General features: G+C 38.4%; 1 protein-coding gene across 1 annotated transcript in view; it reads right to left on the reverse strand.

Moving 5' to 3' along the window:
- The window catches only part of GRID1 (glutamate ionotropic receptor delta type subunit 1), a 456,933-nt gene that overhangs the window by 187,724 nt on the left and 247,078 nt on the right, over positions 1-22,131 (reverse strand). Inside the window, exon 4 of the mRNA XM_084210662.1 lies at positions 7,719-7,924. Within this exon, the coding sequence (XP_084066788.1) occupies positions 7,719-7,924 (206 nt within the window). The remainder of the gene's footprint in view (positions 1-7,718; positions 7,925-22,131) is intronic.

Here is a 22,131-nt window from a genome sequence, read left to right on the forward strand (position 1 = left end):
ACACTCCAAGCTGTTCCTCTGACACAGAACACTCCTTGCCTCAGGAAAAGGCAATCTCCTTGCACAGTCACCACTCTGTCTCAAGTTATAACCTTTATGTAATCAGATCTATCTGCTTGTCCTTGATGAACAAGGCTCCCAAACATTTCTCCCCTTGCATTTGCAGAGTGCTCCCTCAACCCTCTATTTTGGACTTTCTAGGAACTCTACCCTTTGAACTGGGAAGGAACAGACTTAACAGTCAGTGTTGTTTCCTACACAGGGGGCAGAGCCCCAAAAAGATTCACCCTCACACCTACACTGGGTGCACAGAGCTGCAAGAGGAACACAGCACCAGTCCTAGGATGCCTTCCTTGGGATTAATCTTAAAGCCACCTAAATCTCACCTGAGCTCTTCTCTCCTACAGAGCACTAAACTGTGTGCTGCCAGCAATTAGTAAAGGCTTACATTGATTTTTTAATTAGTTTGAAACTAAAAATAAGTCTTGGGTAAATATAATTTTATTTCACAGGCTAAAAGCTGCTAAAAGCCTCCTGTGAAAAGATGCCAAGCAGGTGCACATTATTATCAGCAATTATTACTCATCCCTTCCAAGGATAATGGCCTTCTTCTTTGACCTCTGGGACAACAAACAAAATGGATCAGTGATCTTCTCAATCCAGCACAACAGGTCTAGAAGTGCATTTTAGGGGAGAGATGATTGTGCAGAGTCCTGTACTCCCAAGTCAGTCCCCGTGCTTAGAAACTTAGAAAAAGTCAACCTGTGCCTGCGATGTGTACACACTGGTGTTGTAAGTTCAAAAATTTCATACTGAATAATTACAGTATGCATTTTCTAATCCTCAAAGCCAAGCTTCCCCAGAACAGTCAGCTAAACAATTCACTAAATTGATATGAAAAGTAAAACTGGAAGATGGTAAATAGCTTTTTATGGCCATTACTTTTCTCATTTTTGAAAGGCAAACATATTTTTCTCATGTACCTGTGCTGCTTCTGCCAGTGCCTTACAATAGGCAAACACTGGTATAGTGATGAAATGCAACTGCAGGAGCCTATTTTAAAATTAATCATCCATAATTAATTAGTAATATCTCCTTTCTGGTAAATTATACCTAAATTGCAGAAAATTATCCTTGCTGAGAATGATAAAGCCATCTATAGCTTTGCAGTATTTCAGAGAAACATTTTGCATATATTTATGTATTATAATGACCACAGATATGTCAGAGTATTCAATTCCACTTTGCCACTATACTAAAAACAAAAATGCATAGGAGCTTTATCTTTAAATTGCACAGTATTCAAGGGGTCACCCAAACAACCTGAAGTGAAATAATTTGGAAAAGAGATCCATGAAAGAGTAGGTGGAAAGAAGGTTGGTTTTTGATGGCCTTGTTATTTTAGTGCCCACTAGATTTGTCCTGTCTCAGCTCTTGCAAAAGCCATCACTGAGTGCTTTAAAGGAAGTACTAAAGAAAGTGGATTGTCTGTCCCAGTACAACACGTCTGTTTCCAAATCATTAATAGATCCTGTTCCTTCCAGAAACCCCAAACATAAAGGCAGCCTCTCCTGACAGATAGAATCTTCCCTACTTTAAGGCTAAATCTCTTCAGAGTTCTACATCAGCAAAGAAAAAAAAAAAATGTTGAAAAGAAAGGTCTGTTTAAAAACATTAGTGAAGCTCACAACACAAATGAATGTTAATTCAAGATTTTTTAACAATTTTTGCAGCTAGATGTTTGGCACAGTTTCCTTTGGACTTGACATCCTTATGTGTGGACAGCAGCAAAATTTTGAAATGACTCATGTTTTAGCAGCTGAACACCTGCAATGAAATGAGGACCCAAAAGTGCACTGCGGATAAAGCATTTGGAGCAGGAGGAAAGCCTGGTTCCTGTGCATACAGATTTAATGACATTTAAAAATGCATGATCCTCTATGTATATGCACCCAGTCATCAGATTCAGAACATGAGCAGAGAAATCAAGTTCTTTCACACCAGACATGATTGCTGACACTGAGAGACTTGCTAAAACTGCCCGTAAAGCAGTATTTAGACTCAAAAGGGCTTTGTGCACCTCTGGCCAGTGCATCCAATTTCCGTATTTTTTTGCTCAATTGACCCATAAAGACTCACAAAACTACTATCAGTTATTGCTAGATATACAAAACTGGATGCAAGCCTCCTGCCTCTCATGACTTCAACATTCAGGTTCAAAATCTCATGCAACATTCTAGCGGATGTTGTAAATAAAAATAAAAAAAAATTTAAAATTATTGTCACTTCTACCTGCAGTAGTAAAATGAATTGCATTTAAATGAAGCTATGTAAGCAATTAATAAAATCAATTGTTCAACAATTTCCCCCCCCCCCCCCCCTTCACAGTGTCTACTTGAGTGTTCCAACACATTTGATTGGGATCCCTGCGAGAATAACTCCATCCCTTGGATTAGTCATTGTGAACAAAAATGTAGGAGGGTTTGTGTTTTGGGAGGTTTTTTGGCCCAGTGGAAAGAAACTTGCTTCAAAGCCAATTTATCCCAGAATGGGAGGGCTTTGTTTACACTTAAGTTTTAGCAATTCAATGAGGTCTGCTTGGGCTTTAATTATAATTATTATTCTCTTTAAGCACAAAGAGACTTAGCATATTGAAAATGTCAACAATAGCAGACAAGATTTTAGCTTTAAGAAGGAAATAGAATACCAGAGGAGGATTTGGAAGAAATAAGGCGGGCATAATTTAACTTGAACTATTGAAAGAAGAATGTATTATTTCTACAGTTCTGTTACCAGCACTCACAAATCACTAGCAGCTCTTTAAACACAGAAATTGCCTTCTAAAAACAGAAGAGGCATATTATTTTTTCCCAAAATTATTCAACAATATTTTGAGTGTTTATATACTGCATATAAAACAGAGATATGGACTAATATGTTAAATGTTTGTGACATAAATTAAAAAAAAAAAAAAAGAGAGAGAGCGAGATGAAGTGCTAAGTTCCAGAAAATTAATATTGAACTTTTTTCCTGTTAAATTCTGAGAAGTGAATGTCCCTGGAAAACTATTTCATACAATTGCTTGTGGGTGCAAATTGTTCAAGATGCCATAAATACTTCATTCAACTCCAGTAAAGTAATAGCATGCCACCAACTGCAGAAGGGAAAAGAGAAGGCTGGAACATGGTTCTCTAACAGATACCAACCAAGAGTCCTCTGGAAGGAAGAAGCTCAGCATCTTCAGTGGCTGGGATTGAAGGAAGGCCACAAATCACTGTGAAATGACCCCAAAAGCCCAAACCAAAAGCAGGATATCTATAAAGAATCACTCAGAACACTTAGCAGGAACTAGGGTGAAAGAGAAACAGAGAAAGATTTGCTTTCCAATGAGGACACTCAGGTGATTATATAAACAGGGCAGAGATAAATTACAGCTGTTTAACACAGTGTTATACTGGAAATTTTTAGCTTCAGCTCAAATTGGAATTGCTGTGATTCACGTAGCCCTGCCACATTGATAAAGCAGTTTTGTATTAATTTTTAAAGGAATTAATCTGCTCTCTTTTATTATAGTCTTCTTTTTTTAAACTTGCTTACTATCCCAGGCATGCAGAAAGTTCTGCTTTAGGCTGCTGTGCTGCAGGAATATGCATACAACCTTCCTGCAGTCAGCTCACCAGCTTACAGGCAAGGCAGGCTCACAAGGAACTACAACACCTTCAGAGATCCACCTCAACAAAAACATTTTTCACTTCAGTGAAGCTGCCAAAAATACAAGTAATGCTGAGTTAAAGGTTTTGTAAAGCTGATAATGCCTTCTATATTCAAGTCAATAACTACATGCAACTGGGTTACAGCCTCCATTTCACTGGTGTTCAAAAGCAAAGGTTGTATATAAACACTGCTACAAAGGAAGAATAAAGTCTATGGAGAAATTGATATCACCTATATTTATAAAGACAAATCCTATTAAAATACATATCCCAAGTAAACCATGTGTTCTGGAAGAATTAAGAAACCAAACTCTCCACAGAGGTCAGGAACTGCACACCTGCCACAGGAAACTTGAGAAGCACTGAACTACAAGATCTTTTCCTTCTCTTCAGATAGGTTGTATATAAAAAGTAAAAAGTCTAAACTTATTCACACAACACATGTTTCCTGGCAGGTCTTCGGAAGGGCTCCTGGGTCACCTAGAACATCCTGCACACCAGTTCAGGACAAACTGCTAGCCTGATTTACCAGTGTTTTATCTAGTGAATTCTTGAATGCCCTGCAGAACGATGACTCCCTGAACTCTCCTGCCCAGCACTCCCATTGTCCAACTGACCTCCCTGTTAGAAAGCATTCCCTCTTTAGCTTCAGGTCACTATTTCCTGTTAGACATCCTACGATCACCTAAAATAATTCCTCCTCCTCCTCTGCTCATGTTCCCTCTCAAGTGCCTGGCAGCTCTATTCCCCCAGGCTGGCTGTATATAGAGTGTGTTCCTGAGGCCTCTCCTCAGAGGTCATGCTCTCCCATCCTTCCATCATTTTTGTCACCTCTTTGAACTTATCTCCATTTATTCATTTCACTCTACAGCCCTAATAATAAAAGCAATCCATACAAATAATACCTCTACTTGCAATTGAAAAAACACATCCATTGCTAAGTGAAAGAAGCAGGTGAATCCTCACTGTCTCAAGGAGGGAGCCGTTGGAGTCTCACATTCCTATGTCTGGGCCAAAGAAAGTAACAGAAAAGGTAAAAGTGCTAAATTTTCCTATTTCTGAATTATTAGTTTTTCTTATTGCCTTGCAAGAGGATCACATGCTTTTCAAAATGTAAAATTGTTTTCCTGGCACACATACACCTGTTACAATTGAGACAAATATATCTGAGTTTCTGCAGATGGAGAGACACTCTTTAGATTAGGTCTGCTTCAGTCCCTAAATGCCCTTTCAATGCATAGCCTTAGATAGTTAACATTTTATAAATGCATTTACCAGCCCTATTCTGAATAAAAGCTGATTCCAGATTTATAGTAATACCATTGAAAAGACTTTTTTCCTTCTCCTCTCCATTCTTACAGTCGAAGCAGTTTCCTAACATACATTAAATCTTGAAAACTTAGGAAAGGTCAATAATTTCTACTGCAGTAACTTTGGCACATGACAGAACCAGGCACTGAGATGTTAAGACAGTTAAATGAGAACCATGTCTACATAAAAATTAGAGAAATTGAATTCTTCCACAATTCAAAAGTTTTTCACACATGAGATGGCAAAGTCCCCTGACTTTGTACATCCAAAATCAGATGAGATCTCTCTGGCCCACCCAAGAGATTATAAGACTGAAACCCAGACCCGTATTTTTATGAAGAAAAATATATCACTTGCAGTACCAACAAGGCTAAATAGATCTTCTATCAGCTTCCAGTGGCTGGTATCTATGACTTCTGCTAATAAAAATCTGTTAAATCTGTGTTTTTCAGGTTTCATAATCCAATGTTCTTTTTTTTGTTCTGCATTTCACCAGAGGGTTGGTGTTCAGTACCTGGTTCAGCACATGAAGATATGCTATTAGCCAATACATTTTAACAAAAATCTGGTCGAAATTTGTCAGACAGTTTTCCCTACTACAAAATATCAACTCAGCAAAACTGAAAATCTTAATAGGAAACCTCTTTTTCACATGAAATTTTCCATTTCCAGCTTTTAAATCTTTTTCTTCTTCAATTTCTTTTTCTAACTGGAGTTGAAGGAAAAAGAAAATAAATATGTGCAAAATCTAAAAATAATACCCTTACATTTTCTTCTACCATTGTTACTTAGAATTTTTCAGAGGGCTTTTTTTCCCAAAAAAACTGGAAAAAAAAACCACCTCTAACAATTTCCAAGGTGTAGAGCGAGATTGATAACAACAGCAGTCAGTAAAAAGCAATATGGTACCTATTGTAAAAAATACCAACTGTGGAATCGAGTAAAGCCATCAAAGGAACTTACTGCTACACATTGAGACTGATGCATTTCAGTAAAATACATACAAATGCATATTTCATTTAAGCTGCAGGTTGTTATTCTAGACTCCCTGAAAATGTGCTGTAGATAATTAGTTGCACTTACTGACTGAGACACTGAAGATCTGCAGTCATTGTAACTCTCCACAAAATATAAGTTCAGCCCCTGTCTGGGAAAGATTTGCCCCTACACTCTGCACCTTGTACCTTCAAGCCTTTGGAGAATTTCTTTTTAAGATTTAAATTTTCCCTTATAAAGCTTTTCTGAATCAATCAAGATTCAATATAGGAAGATTGCCAAATAAATTACTTTTCATTTCTGGCCGCTGTTAAACTCCTGCCAGGAGCTGGAAATATATCAGGGTCATTAGTCTTAATGCCTATAATACACAGTGCTTTAAGGTGAAGTGAGCAGTAAAAGAGTTTAATACAGTTTAATACTGGCCCCTACCCTGGAGACACCTCAGGGCTCTGTCAGGGCACTCACCTGACTCACCCAGCAATCCCAGAGCCCTGGGTGCCCAAGGGGGACACAACTTCCACCCAGCTGGGGTCTGAATAAAACATTTCCTTTTAACCTGCTTTGGATAGTTTGTTTGGAGTCCCTGGCAACGTGCATTTCTGCTGGAGCTCTCCTATGAAAACAGCTGACTGAGCTGTGAAGAGCTGCACACACTCGGAGGGCACCAAACTCCCTCATTCTTCTACTGGAAATACCTGTGTGTTCACAAACCTGAGGATAATTTATCCCTCTGCTTCGTCTTTTCCAAACTACCTATTTGCCTCATTTATTTAAAGTAAAATTTACCTAGTTATTTAAAAAATCAGTGATGAACACAAATGTGCATAATTTACTAAGGCTCTTATGGTTAAAAAAAACCTTAATGAGCTAATTTGAGTTGATTTTTTTTTAATTTAAGAGGCTTTGATGGAGCAAAACTGATAATTGGAAACACGTCCCATCCACATTTTAATTTCTTGGTTCAATCATATCCCTGGTTCATTAAAAAAAATTCAAACCCATACTTTATTGCCAAAATCTTAGCTAATGAATACACAAACTTAAACTGAGGCTCAGATTCTCATTCTCAGCTCTGACATAGAAAGCACTGTAAAATAATTCATTATTTAATATTAAGAAAGCTGGATAAAACTAATTAATGCCAAAACTTAGCCCACAGCATTAATTAAAAGTTTGCCCAACAGCTGTCCTAATTAGCATCGCTGATTTCAAGGAACCACTAAGAAAAGAAGACAAACATATAACTCCAACTTTATATTTCAAAAAAATCTCTTTGATTCAACTTTCAACCATCAGTAACGTGCCCCTTTAATAAAAATTTGGAGATTTCCACAGCAAAGACAGCTCTCTCAAGCACATTATGTTTCATTTCTAACAGATTATTGCAGATTTTCTGGTCACTTGTTAACAGTGGTTGAAATCCAGGACAAAAGTATTGATACAGAAGACAACCAGAAAAAAAGAATTACCCCCCACAGAGCTGTACATTTTATTATATTATATAATATCTGGCCCATGTTGCCCCATTTGCATTAACCACAATGCAAACATTCCATGGAGCATGTGACATTTCAATTCCCTGGCACCAGAGTCTGACAATATTATTTGACATTAAACAACCAGCACTGCCAAAAGGGCAAAACATGGGTCATAATCCACGTTTCTAAAATGATGATAAAGAAACTGTGCACTGACCTCATTAATGAAAGTCTGGGCTCCCCGTGGGCTCAGGAGGAGGATGGCCCTTCGCAAGGTGTCCCGGTAGCGGTTCAGCTCTTCCGTTTTCATGGTGGTGAAAAGGTTGGAAAACACTCTGCTGATGTTCCTGTCCACTTTTTGTAATGATACATCAAGTCCCAGCCTGGAGGCCTGGTCGAGAAATCCCTGCAGTCCACGTATATCTATAACAGAAGGAGAGAGGGGAAAAAAATAATTAAAAAAATAAATTAAAAAGAGAAAAAAGCCACTGCATGAATTTCATCCAGTTAGGCAAGCAGCACTAATTAGGTGGAAAGGACTTATTTTTTACTTTTTTTCCTGCAGGGCTTTCTGAAGAAGAGTATTCCACACAGCCATTTTTCATAGTGAATGCCAACAGGGAAACTCCGTAAATTGCCTTTCCTTGAGGTCTGAGAATGACTCTTAGGAAGAGCCAGCTCATGCATTTGGGTGGCTCTGCAAGCCTCCCCAGAGGCTCAAGGCTACGGGGTTTAACATTACACAGACAACAAAGTCCCACCCCAACAACACTACAGGTCAAATGCAGAAATCCAGGAGCAGATAAATAAGCAGGGGATAAATCACTTGCACCTAAACTTCTCACTTTCTATAACCACATGAAGTTGCTTTTCCCAAGGAACAAATACAAGATCCAGAACATACACAGTCTTTCTTCTGACTTACCCTTTTTTATCTTGTCCTGGAAATGACCTGCCTAACAAGAGGTCTGCCACTTATCCATGAACTCACAAAAGAATTCTCAAAGCCCCAGTGTACTTACAATATATTTTAGTGTTTAAAAACAAAACAAAAAAAATGTGGTTCAAAGAAGAGAAATCATGCAAATAAGCCCCTTCATTCATACTCTCAGAATCTGCCTGTGATAAATGTCTGAGGTTTTATTTTATACTGAAATATAGAACAAGACAAATGTCAAAGCTTATATTGAATCAGGTTGCTCTCAAAATTAGCAGTGACGCGATCACAGCTATACCATGTCCTTAGAAACCTTAATTGTATGGGAAAAATGTCTAACTTGTATGAAAAAGAAAGTATGGAAGCCTCTCACATTCATTTCTCACACTTTTGTCATTAAATTTCAGCTCATGGGTGAAGCCGAATGGTGGAAGTTATAACACATTTACTGATCCCATAGTGAACCTTTCTCTTCAGAAAATGTCACTGGAACTAACAATCTCTTCAAACTACATTGTACCAGCTGGTGGATAGTTTGGGGTTTTTTAAATCCTGAAGTAACCATGTTGTGACACTGCTCAAATCAGAGGATGGAACCCAGTCCAGCTGACGGCAGTAGCATTCCCTGCTGCCACACCTGAGAGGGCTCTTAGACCACCCCTGAACATGGTGTTTCATGGCCACAGAATACACATGTGAAGTGCTTGTCATCTCCCTTTAAAAATGACAATGTAAGTAACATCTTGTGAGGATACACCAGCATAGCTCATGTGCAAGTGCAATATATTAGGGTCAACTAGCAAATGTCAGATCCAAAAGAAAAACAAGATGCATTGAGTAGCCTCATGCCTCTATCCAAACATGAGAAAGCTTGTTAATATGATTAATTTGGCTTCAAAAATCATCTGAATTGCAGAGACACATCAGAAATAGTAGAAACTAAGCCTGAGTTGCGCCAACCACAGCAGACTCCCTAGTGACTTTTTAATTTTGGTTTAGTTGACATGGTTATCCAGCCAGCCACACCAGCAGGAGAGGTGCACTCATGAGGGCTGTGCTGATCTCTGCTGCTCAACTCAGGCAAGCTTTGTCCCACTGGCCTAAACTTTAGACTTACTATCCAAAATTCCCAGTTTGGGGGAATTAATCCCCAGGAACGGGTTTATTGTTATGAAGGCGTTCCTGGAAAGCAACAGAAGACTTCAGGACATATATAACTGCTAAATATTGCAGGTGTGCAGAAATAATGACAGTGAAAAACAACTATAATTTACAGGTTAAAGCATTTCACAAAAGTTGTCAAAGTCAGTTTGGATTTTGTGAATTTACATTCATCAGAAAGCATTCATTACTATACCTGTACAAACTTTATGGATACATGTGACAAAAAACAGAAAGATTTTTCTTTCAATTATGTTTAGTCCTTCAAAATTACTGCAGTGCTTTACAAGCAGTAATAAATTCCCTTTCTCATGGTCTAGTAACAACGTGTCTTTCTGTGCAAGCCTCCAAAGGAAAGCTGTTTACAGAAGATTAACTGTGCTGATATTGCTCTGGGGGGGTTTGCCTCAGATTTTCAGCTGACCTGATGAACTGCTGGTTAGAAATGTTCTTGTAGACAAGTGCAAAATACTTGATGCACTTGGTAAGACTATCTGGACTTGGAAGGGCATTGTATATTCTCTTGCAAACCCTTCCCCCAAGGAAAATGGACTATTTTCCAGTCTGAGAAATGGAAAGGATTCTGAGTTTTTCCAGCTAGGTGAGAAAGCAAAATCTGAAACGGATGAGATTGTTCAAGCTCAACTGTGCAAGCACAATCTGTGAGTTTTTCACATATATAAGTGAATGTGAATTTATTCAGTGTTGGCAATTAGAAAGAACTGTGTGATGATACCTTCCTGAATGCTGACATGCCTGCTCCTACTTGACACGAGGAAAAAGAAGGAGGCTTGGTGGGAATTCAAAGGTGGAAGTGGGAACTGAAGAGAATTATTTGAAGAGGTGACTAACTTTAGGTGCCTACATAATGCAATGTTTTTTCACAAGTAATTATTCACAACAATTACCAAGAGGGCAATCATTTCTTAAAATGTATCAGTACACAAATACACAAACACATGCTCATATGCAGGAGCATCTGTTTATAAGACATAATAAATTAGGCTCAGTCTTATTTTATCTGACATCACACAAGGAAATGAGTGCCCTCTTTTTTTTTCCCTCCATTTAGATCACAAGTCCATGCAACACTAAACAAAAACTGAGCTTTGCTCCACAGCAGCAGAAACTGAAACATTCACAGGTACAGTTACAAATTTCTTTCCACTTCTCATGATATAAGACTGCTAATCCTTCATTTTCTTCAACACTAAAAGGCATTTGATACAGTTCACATAGAATTTTATTAAAATAAAGGGTTCTATAAACAGTTTTGTCTGTTAAATACAATTGTTTCCTGTCCCTTGTAGTCTTAAGTGATTTTTTTTCTTCAAAAGTTTGGATTCTAACATTGGAGAGTTACCCAGGACCATTACTAATGAAATAATTCCTTGTGCCCATTCATTTCACACTTTGTAGTCCACATATAGCAATCTAAATTCTCACTTCAGCCTAGAACAAAAGACAGACCAGTTTGACGGAGATACACAACCTACAGCTACCTCTGCCTTCAGTCTTACAATTACTTGTTTTTCTCAGGTTGTAGCCCACACTTGGCCTTTGAAATCACATAATCATACTTTAATTTTCTAATTGCCCCTCTGATTTGTGCATGCTCAGCATGAGGACTTTCAGAGGCAATATTTGAACATTTCCTCTAAGAGAGCATCAGTTTCTTGAAGAGGATGAAACACTTTAGAAGGAAAACTGAGCTAGAGAAAATGCACTTCTCATAAAAGGGATCCATGACACCACACAATAACTGGGTAAGTTTACAATGCTCTAGTGTCAACCACAACCATGGAATCAGCAGGCTGGAAGTGCAACTAGAAAAAAGTGAGACATGTTTAAAAAAAAGGTGAATTTCTTATGACCTTTGTGCCTCTTCTGTTACATCTGACCAGAGAGTGAATAGAATCTCTGGGTCTGAGAGCCTTCGTCCGAATGCTGACAGATAAACCACATGTGCAGGTCTGACAACAGGAAGACAGAACAACTTCAGGGATAACCATTACAAGAAGAGAAGGAAAGCCTTGATACACTGCAAAGATATGAATTCTGTCACTGTGACAACAAAAGTAATGCTTGCCATAAATAAAGGGCTTTATTGTGCTATAAGGAATAATGGAATATATAATTTCCTGCTGGAGGTTAGGTGGGGTACTGTGCTGGCTGATTGGAAGACAAACATAAAAGAGTAGTACTAAATGTGGCATTACCTACCTATAAAGCTTATTGTCACCTACAAAGCACTTCATTTTTATTACATTATTTATAATCTTTTTTATACAAAAAAAGTTCCTAGAGTTTACTGTAGCATTCATCTTTCATGAATTTACAGGATCTGATTCTTGGCCTTGACAAAAGAGCTTGAAGCTATTATTTCTGTGTGAAACAGCTGTGTGGCTGGGCACAGCTGGCCTTTTAGGATGGCTCATCGCAGAAAAGAATTTCCAGGAGGTAAAGAGCACTATATCGTCTTTTCAACACCAGTTCCTAACCCCACTTGACAGAAACAGAGGCAGCACATGGCCAGGAAACATTTTACTTTGGGTGGAAAACAGCTGGAAGCAAACTGAAGTCCCAAGCTGGAGCTGAAGGCACAGCTGAAGAAGCAGCAGGATATAATTTCACACCCTGTCATTCTCATCCAAGCAGATTCTGGGAGGAACAAGCGTCGTCATCGAGTTCTGTTTTCAAATAACCTACGCAAATCCTTTCACCGGTACATTTGTAAAAGGGAAAAATAAACAAGTGTGAAAAACAACGAGATCAGGCAGGAGATGGTGAGGTTTGGAGTTTTCTCATTTGCAGATTGCAGGCTCTACACTTGACACGTTTTTTTCCCCAGTGTCAGTTTTATTTGAGCGTTGTTTTGATGATATTTAAAGCAGTGAGAAAAGTATCAGAGAGGCTTGGATAGTTTCATTATTTTAGCATTTATACACTTATAAAAATAAGTTTACCTTTTCCAACAATTGAGGATGGGTATTCAAGGCATTGTTCTTTATACTTAAATTCCAAGAGAGAAAGAAAAATAACCTTTTTCTTCTCTCATTCAAAGATATACTTTATTGTCATTTTGATTCTCTTCAAATTGGACAATTATTTCATTTCTTGGCACAGAATAAAACACACATCTCCAGGATTCATTGATTTGAAAGATAACACATAAGCACTCTGAAACGTGTTTCCTAAACCACTTCAGTTTCATGGGTTTCATTCTTTTTCTTTTATATTGGCTGCTCTCCCTAAGTCTCACAGCTGCCAATTGTTTGCATTATAAAAATAAGGGATAATATGCTTGGTGTTAGAAATAGAGACACATATCCTGATGATTAGTCTCCTGCTGCATTGTCAGCTTTCTGAATAAATTATTTTCAATACCATCTTTGTGTCCTTGCTGCAGATAATAACCTACTTGAAGGATCTGAACTTATCCTAGAATTTTAGAAAACTGAAAGTGGACATACTTCAGAAGTAGCTCTTATTATTCAATCAATAAATAACAACTTTTTTTTCTCAAAACACTAGAAAGACTACTATAAATGTTTCTGAAAGGAAATTATTTTGTCCAAATCATCTAGAAGAATCAGATTTTGAGCAAGCAGTGAAACTTTCAATCTAAAATACTCACAGAAGGATTTTAACTGCTCAAATAGAGTGATGGGACCTGAAAGTACAACATAGTCTGTTACAATAGATATGACTGCATTAATATTAGAACATAAATACTTATTGGAGCCAAGTAAAATTGTGAAATGATATTAACACAATATATTTTCTACTTTTTTTCTCTGCTCTTACAATGTCTCCCCAAGCATGTATTTCTCACTTCACCTACATCAATTCCTCAGGTGTCTTTGCCTGCCATATTCCCACAATCAGTGCTAATATAATTTTTTCAACAAACATTAGAACTCATGATTTCAAACTGAGTCTAATTTAGTTACCTCACTCCTAATTATGTTTTAGTTCAAGAACTTTCTACTAAAAAAAAATCCTTGGCTTCTTACATGGTTTTAGATATGCCAGAGTTCACAGTAACACCTCTGCAATTATATCCCAATTTCCTTGCCTTTTTTTAATACAGAAATGAAGACAGTAACTAAGTAGTCATTATTATAGCAAGTAGCTAGAATATCAAGTACAATAAATATATTCTTTAGATTGGATACTTTTTATTATTCAGCTTAGCTAAGAAAAGTTGGACCAAATGAGACCAGACAGGAAGTTCTGCTGCGCTCTGTGACCTGTCTCTGATACACAGAGTGTAAACCAGGAGGAATTGTGGATACCTCTCCTGAATATTATCCCAACAATTCAGTTTGCAGTGCAAGGAATTCCTCAGGCAGGTGTGGTTTCTCTGTATTTCTATGCACTAATGGTCCATGTAACCCTACAAAGCTTTCTCCTCTACCCCACAGCTCAGCTTCCTTTAAGGAAATGTAAACTTTGAGCATCCAAAACAGTTGACAACCAGCATAAAAACTTGAGATTTTTCAGAATCCCACTGGACATCCCATCCCCCAATTTTTCTTTTCCATCCTGGCCAGTCCTACTAACAGGGAGGGATCAAACACAAAGCAACATACCAACACCTGCACTGCCTGACCAAACAAACCTAGCAGCTGCACAGTCCCTTCTCAAAGACATAGGAGAAAAGCAAGAAATGAGACATTTCGGGGGGGGAGAGAGCAGCAGGCTACCAGAAATTTAAACTTTGAAAAATACATAGAATATTGATTCACCATTTAAGTTGAGATCTCAGACTGACATTTGACCACCTCTCCATAGAAACAAAGTCCTACCACATGTGTTTCAATCCAAGCATCAGGGTTAACCAGATGCAAACTTCTACTCTGAACTCCTTGTAATACCAAAGGTTGAAGTTTCTATAATGGCTGCAGAAATTTTTGATACTGCCCACATCAATACTATTTTCAGACTTTCAAAGATAAAAACTACTTTGAATAGAGTCAAATCACAGGTTATTTTCACTCCCAAGCAGATGGAAAAGGGACAGAAAGCCCCACAAAGCCAGATACATTGCATGCGTAAACAGATTCTTCCAGACTCATCATAAAAGGTTAAAATATTTAAGTTACTCTGCACAACTTATGTTTCACACCTGAAACAGCTGATCTAATCTGAAGGTAACAGGAGCTTCTCAGGAGGCCCAGAAGCACAAAAGCCTTTTAAAGGCTACAACAGCCCTTTCACATTTAGCGTGAAAGGTCAACTACAGGTCTCTCCTGCTGGATTTTAACACTTAGCATTCAAAAGCACAAGGGAAAGCACCTCAGGAAATTCATTACTGTTGGAAAAAATGTGGACATATGCTACAACTGATGTAAAAAGGGAATTCACTGAAGAACCAGCATTTCTATTCAAATCATCCATTTGATTCTTCCAAGTGCAATAATTGCCAACTGTCTACCCAATGGTAAACTACTGAAATGAGCTGTAACAGCTTCTCACCTCACTATTACTGTTTATAAATTAAAATACCTTTCAAGATACTGCACAGTGCAACTGCTGTATCTTCTTGTGAGACCAAAAATAGCTGTATTGGCAGAAATTATGCTTTGCTGATGTATAGCCTCAGTTGAAATGAAATATTTTTCACATAAACTAATTTCAATCATTGAATTAAATTGCTGAGTTTAATATTTGCTATGACTGAGTACCAGAAATCTAAACATCAATCCACCCATACCTTAAGAAAACTCATCTTTTTTCTCTTGAAGGGCTGAGATGCAGCTTTCTGAAGTCATATTATTTTACATGAATAACTAAATTAATAGTACCCATTTAAGATGTTGGGACTGTAAGCCTGTCAGCTTTCCCAGAAATGTAGCTGTTACTGTATAGTAACTTTGGTTATTGTACTTTAACATTTGAAGAACACCCTTCAGAATAAGACCAGTAACCCTAAACTAGGGATAAGTAAATGCAAGTAAAAGCATCCCAAAACAAACCAAAGGTGCCAAGGGCATACCTGAAATAGAGAGGCAAAGGTTCTCTCTTCTCATTCAGAGAAAATCAGAAGTCACCTGGGGATCTGACAGATTCATTCTGTGTGTGCATAGCTAAGTGTCCAGCAGCTAAGTCAGAAGTTCATCCCTTTGGATTTAATGGATTGCAGAATGAGTCTCTCTTGTTTAAGTCAGCTTTAAATACTGCACCTTCTGATCTCAAGAGAGACAGCAATGGAATTACTGCAGATAAAGAAATTAAATCACCCCTTGAGGAAAGGCTGGTAGCAGGGAGACCTTGTTCTTTCACATGTGTGACAGTAATTATCCCGTGTGTTCACACAACACCTTTCACCTAAGGATCCCAACGTACTTTATAAACACCTGGACAGGATAAAATGTATAAATACATGACACAGGCGCTTGTTGCCTGGAGTCTACTTAACTCCTAGTCAGCAAATAATAATTCAACTCTTTATTGGTACAGCCTCACTTTGAACATTGTGTGCTGTTTTGGACACCAAAATATAAGATATAAAGCTATTACAGTGTCCAAAGGAGACCATGAGGATGGGGAAGGGCCTCGAGAGGAAGCTGTGTGAGCAGCAGCTGAGGTGCCTTGGTCAGCTCATCCTGGAGAGGAGGAGGCTGAGGGGAGACCTCACTGCAGTCACAACTTCCTAATGAAGGTCAGAGGAGGGGCAGGCACTGATCTCTGCTCTGTGGTGACAGTGACAGGAGCCAAGGGAGTGGTCTGGAGTTGTGTCAGGGAAGGCTGAGGTTGGATATCAGGAAAAGGTTCTTCACCCAGAGGGTGGTTGGGGAGTGGAACAGGCTTCCCAGGGCAGTGGTCACAGCTCCAAGGCTGACAGAGCTCAAGGAGCATGTGGACAATCCTCTCAGGCACATGATGGGACTCTTGGGGATGGTCATGTGCAGGGCCAGGAGTTGGACCCGAGGATCCTTGTGGGTCTCTTTCAATTCAGCTTATTCTGTAATTCTGTGATTGGAGAAGCTTTCTCATTTCCATAGGTTCAAGTAAAAGTCATGTGTCTGGGCACACAAACAGCAGAGAGGCTGTCAGAGTCAGCTCTAATGCTGTTGGCACCCTCCAGGGATGGAGTTTTCACTGAGGAAACATTCTCTGTAAGGTTACTAATTCTCTACCAGTCTCAGATTTTTCATAACCAAGTCCTTAATGATGTTAATTTTGTACTACCTCCTGTACTATCTCCTGCATTGCCACTTGGCTGGGTTTCACTCCAATGCTCAATTTCCAGAGCATTCAGTACCTGGTGGTTCAGGGCCACTGAGCCTGGTCCCCAGGAGCCCTCTCTGACTGGGTGGGCAGCTGGCTGCAGTTCTAAGGCTCTGTCACCACAGCACAGGCACCAGATGGCCACTAGCTCACCAGGAGCCCGAGGTGCACAGAGCTCACTGCCCTGCCAAGCCCATCCTGAGCCTGGCCAATATTTGCCCACGTGCTGGCAAGGTAAGGACAACAGTGGGCATATTTTTAGCTCAGAAACAGGGAAGAACCACCTTTGGACAATATATTTTATTTACATGATGTCCATCAGGCTGTAATGAGTATGGTAGGATTGGCAGTTTGATTTCCTTGGAGAGCTGTTTGACTGACAAAAAGCATTTTTATACAGACATTGAATTTGGAAAAAGAAAAAAAAAATGCATCCTCCTTTAAATTCCTTATTTTTAAAATCCATTTTTGCAATATAGTTTCCATAAAGCTCTGCAGAAAAATGCAGAGGGATAAAAAAATCAATTGTAGACTCCTCTTCTCCAGTGTTTTCTGACAAAAGCGAGATGAGAAGGATCCCTACTGAGACAACAAATCTCTTGGCAGAAGAAAGAGGGAGTTGAAAATAAAAACTAAGTTCATGTCATATCTAATGACCACCAATTACTCCCTCTTGTAGGAATCTGCTAATAACAAACAAAGAGAAAACATCAATTGCCAAGTATTCATTTGCATCATGGCAACTACTGTAGTACAACGGCAAATACAAGTACTCCATTCTCTAACAACAGAACTCTGAACCCAGAATGGGGGCAAAAAAACACATAACCAACATGCTAGAGAACAAAACCATAGATCATCTTGGTTTCGTTCATCAGCTAAAACCTCCTCAGGCAACCCTCTCTTAGCTCCATGCTTTAGGAACAAAATGGGTAACGGTCACTGAAAAGACAACTGGTCACTCTGAGGTGGAACACTGCAGCAGGACTACAGTCAGAAAGCTCTCCACTCATCAGACTGCAAAAAAAAAGGCACATTTTTACAAACTGAAAAATAAGTTGTTGCAGGCCTTAGCCTGACAAACATTCAAGTCTGTATTTTGCTCTGTGTGAGGAAACTCAGTGCCAAGTCCCCTCCCACATACAAGATCTCTCAACATATGAACATAGTGCATAGTTACTACACACTGCAATTTATTCCTTTGATGATGATTATCAGGACAAACACATAAAATGCACAGGACACACACCTTTCTGGATGTGAAGCCATTCTTTCCCAAAACAGCAATAAAATACACATGCAAAAAAAGCTTCTCAGCTTTTTAATCACTGCTCCTCCCATGCTACTCTTCTCTCCAAGCTACAATCCTGATAGTTTACCAGCTTATGTTAATGCTAGAATATCTAGACCTTGTGAAGGCACAATAAACTTTTTATTCTTTTTTTTTTAACTTTATTTCTACAGAGCAACAGCTAAGAGAAATATTTACAGACTTAGGACAACAGTGTCTCCTCATTAAATACTCAGCTGTAGAAAAGATAATGGCAAACAGATACCTGAGGAGTCAACTCTCCACATCCAAAATCAAGATATATTTGGGGTTCTCAGTCTACTTCAGTGGTAGCAGGGGAGGTCTATTTACCTGTTTATGAAATTGGGGCTTCCAATAGCATCTCCTTTATGTGTATTTACAAGTAAATTAATTGAGAGATCTATATGCCTCAAAAAATTTAAATTCGATTGTAAGACTCAGAGATGAAGCAACGACAAGCTTTCATCCACTTATCACAGCCATTAATCTGAAGCCATTTAGGAAGTCCAATACACCCTAAGGTTAATATTTCAAGAGGTCTTACTTTTTTCCCCCCCTAATTAACTTCATTCCTTAGCTAATGTTTTCTAATTTACTGGAAAGGAGTCAGGCAACTCCAAAAGTCACCAGAGGAAATGTCATCATTAGAGAAGGATGTGAAGGACATCTCTGGCAGAGCAGCAGCATGCAGGTGCTGCTATCTTTGGTGGGTGCTGGCAAATCCACACATCTGAACATAGCTCACAGGAGCAGACACTGTGCTAATTTCAGTTACTTTAAATAAAGCAATGGCTTGGAAAAGGACAAGATGTTGTGCCAGAAAGGACAGGATAATATTTTACTGCCAGACATCTCAAAGTCCATCAATCAGGTACAGACAAGACTAATGTAATTACTGACTTCTCTTTTTTCTATTCTCATGGAAAAGCTGGAAAGGGGAAAACAGAAACCCCACCTTAATAAAAGACTACAATTGCTATAATGCAGTGAAAGAAAAATAAAAAATATTAAAACTATAGTCAATAAATTCACATTACTTCCACATAGTCAATTTTCTGAGGGAAAAAAAAATCTAAATCTGCTGAGTTCACAGGAGCAATTGAACTATGTGATGTTTTATAAAGACGTGGAAAGTCTATTTGAACTCCAAACGAATCATAGAGCATTTTTATTTTTATCTTTTATTCTGCTCTTCACTCTAGGCAGAATCAATCTCAGGTTTTTATTCTGAGGATGCAACAAACACATCAACACAGCGCACAGCTTTAAGATAGCCTCCACATACTTTAATTAATCATAGAAGGAGCAGATGAGAACTAACAGTTCTCATTCTAGTGGCTTCTTTAAGCCCCAAGTAGAGGTAAGGCCTCTTGCAGTTGTCTTAGGGTTTGAATTTATTGATCATGATGATCTTCACATCATGTATGTCCGTACTTAATATGCTCAAGCACTTCTGCATCTGAAATATATTTGGTTACTATAATTAATAACTTGGGGCAGGGGGAAGCAGGGTTAGAGGCTTCTTAACAGGAGAATGTGACCCAGATCTCTGAAAGGCAACTTAAGAATGCCAGCTGGAAATCTTGGGAAGGCAAAATAACACTGAATGGGTTTTTTGTTTGTTTGTTTTGGGGTGTTTTTGGGGGGTTTTGTTTGTTGTTTTTTTGGGGGTTTTTTTTTTATTAGATTTTCTTGTAATTTTCTCCTTTGAGCAAAAACGAGGTTCATTTCAGTTCAGGTATTTCTTCAGATCTCTTCACTCACTCATATAATCACTTTTCTCACTGTCAAGAGGTGCTCTTGGTCAGAGAGTACATTCATCTGCACCGTCTTCCTCCTCACCCTAAACATCCCTATATGGACCATTCACTTAAGACGCTTGTGGGTCCCTTCCAGCTCTGAATATTCTGTGGTTTATTTGGCTGCATTTCCTGACACAGCCGTACACTGACTTCCACAGCAGCAGAGACAATATAGCTGTAAACTTCAGGGAATGAGACAGCCATGTAAACTGCTGGAAACACCCTGATTTCAAAGCCTTCTAGCAAGAGGTTGCAGATACAGTTTCACACTTCATTTCTCCTGACATGTCCCCAGAAACACCGCTGTGCGCGTATCCAGCGACAGTAAACCACACGCCCCAGCCACCTCCGAGGCTTTCATACACTAGCTACTGTTTCCATGAAAAAGAAACATTTTTTCCCCCCCTGGAAACAAGTGCTCAGTGTTTGTATGAACAGAGGTCTTTTGCTCAAAAGAGTGGAATGAATGATCAGCAAAATGTGCTTTAACACCGGAAAAAGAGCTGGAAGTTGAGCTCTTGAGATTCAGAAGGTCACTGACTGTATTTTTTAGACAGCAGGACCTTTTTTTTTTCTTTATGTAGAAAGAGAAGAGTCTAATATTAAAAATATCAGCTTATCAGTTTCTGGATATATTATAGTAGCATCCTGATTTCTGCTTTCTTTCACCCACTATCACTAAGTCTTACAAGTGAACAAGCAAACAGACATTTTCCTGGGCTTTCCAAATTTAAATCATAATTTTCTGATTTATACTTCAATTATTGAAACATACTGTTTTAATTGACCTTTAATGAGTGAAATAAACCCCTATTCTCTTCTTACAGAGAACCCACTCACCTCTAGATGAAGTGATCCATGACTGATTTATTGATTCCACAATGCTGAGAGATTTACTTACATAGGACATATATAATGTGTGTGTATATATACACACACTTAATGTATATACACCTATATATGTACATACATACATTATGGGGGGGGGGGTAGGTATATTTCTATCCAAGGACTCTTTCCCAGCCCCACAAGGATAAATTTGAGCAAAACCATGACAATCTACTTAAATCTCTGTAGCGCAAGGGGCAGGACGGGGTTCCATTGCTGTAGCAATAAATAACAAGCAATAAAAGCATTTCCCTTGAGCAGCCATGGTACCGTATAAGTGCAGAAGCTAAAGGAGGAATATTAGGATGAATATAGACTAGTTAATTGAGGATAAACATACCAGGAAAAAAAGGGTCTTCTTGAACTTTGGAGTATGCTGATGACAATTTGAAGAGACAGTGTGCAAAAAAATCTACTTAGAAAAGGAGAAACTGAATCATGTGAAATTCACAGTGGATGTAGTGAAGTGCATAGTCCCATGGGCTAAAGAGATGTGAAGAGAGATAGTAAGGTTGACTGTGAAAATGAAAGAACTGGACACTGAAGAGTGCCATGGGAATATTGAGGTAAATTCTTCCAGCAACTGCTAAAGAACAGAAAGGAAAGAACCAACACAAAGTGAAGTGTATCCTCAAGCCTGCTACTTCATTTACATTTTTGACCTGGTTCTGAAGAAAGAAAACAAATGAACAAACAAAAACCAAAACCACTCACAAACCAAAAAGGACTTGAGCATAATCAAAGCAAACTGTTCAAAAGCTTTTTCATTTTTCTCATTTTAAAATTCACTCCTGCAAATTATTTTTTGTGATATTTATCTGACACTGCCTTTGACGCTTCATATCTTAATTTCTATTCTTCGTTTTTTTTATCCAACCTATCCCTTATTCCCACTGCAATAAATAGTCACTTTGATTTACAATTCCCTTCATCCAACTGGGCAGCATTATATATATTTTTATATATACACATAAAAAAATTGATAAAAACAAAATGAAATTCATATTTCATAAGGTACATTATTTAAGACAAGGGTTTGAACTCTTTTTTTCCCAATTTCTAATTGTATTTACAATTTTAATGTGACTGTCAGTGAAAAAATTGAAATAAACTGCAAATGAAGCCTTAAAAGATACAAGCAGCTGTTTCTTGCATTTTCTACATAAATAATGTAACTGGAAAGTCAAAAGAACAGGTTATACTAATGAGACTTAAAACTCAAGGTTGAATATCATTCTGTTTTCAGACAGAAACTACTACTTTCTCCTTGTTAAAGACTTTCCAAAGGTCTGCA

The sequence above is a fragment of the Fringilla coelebs genome (genome assembly GCF_963513975.1).
Source record: "Fringilla coelebs genome assembly, chromosome: 8".
Lineage (NCBI taxonomy): Eukaryota > Metazoa > Chordata > Aves > Passeriformes > Fringillidae > Fringilla > Fringilla coelebs.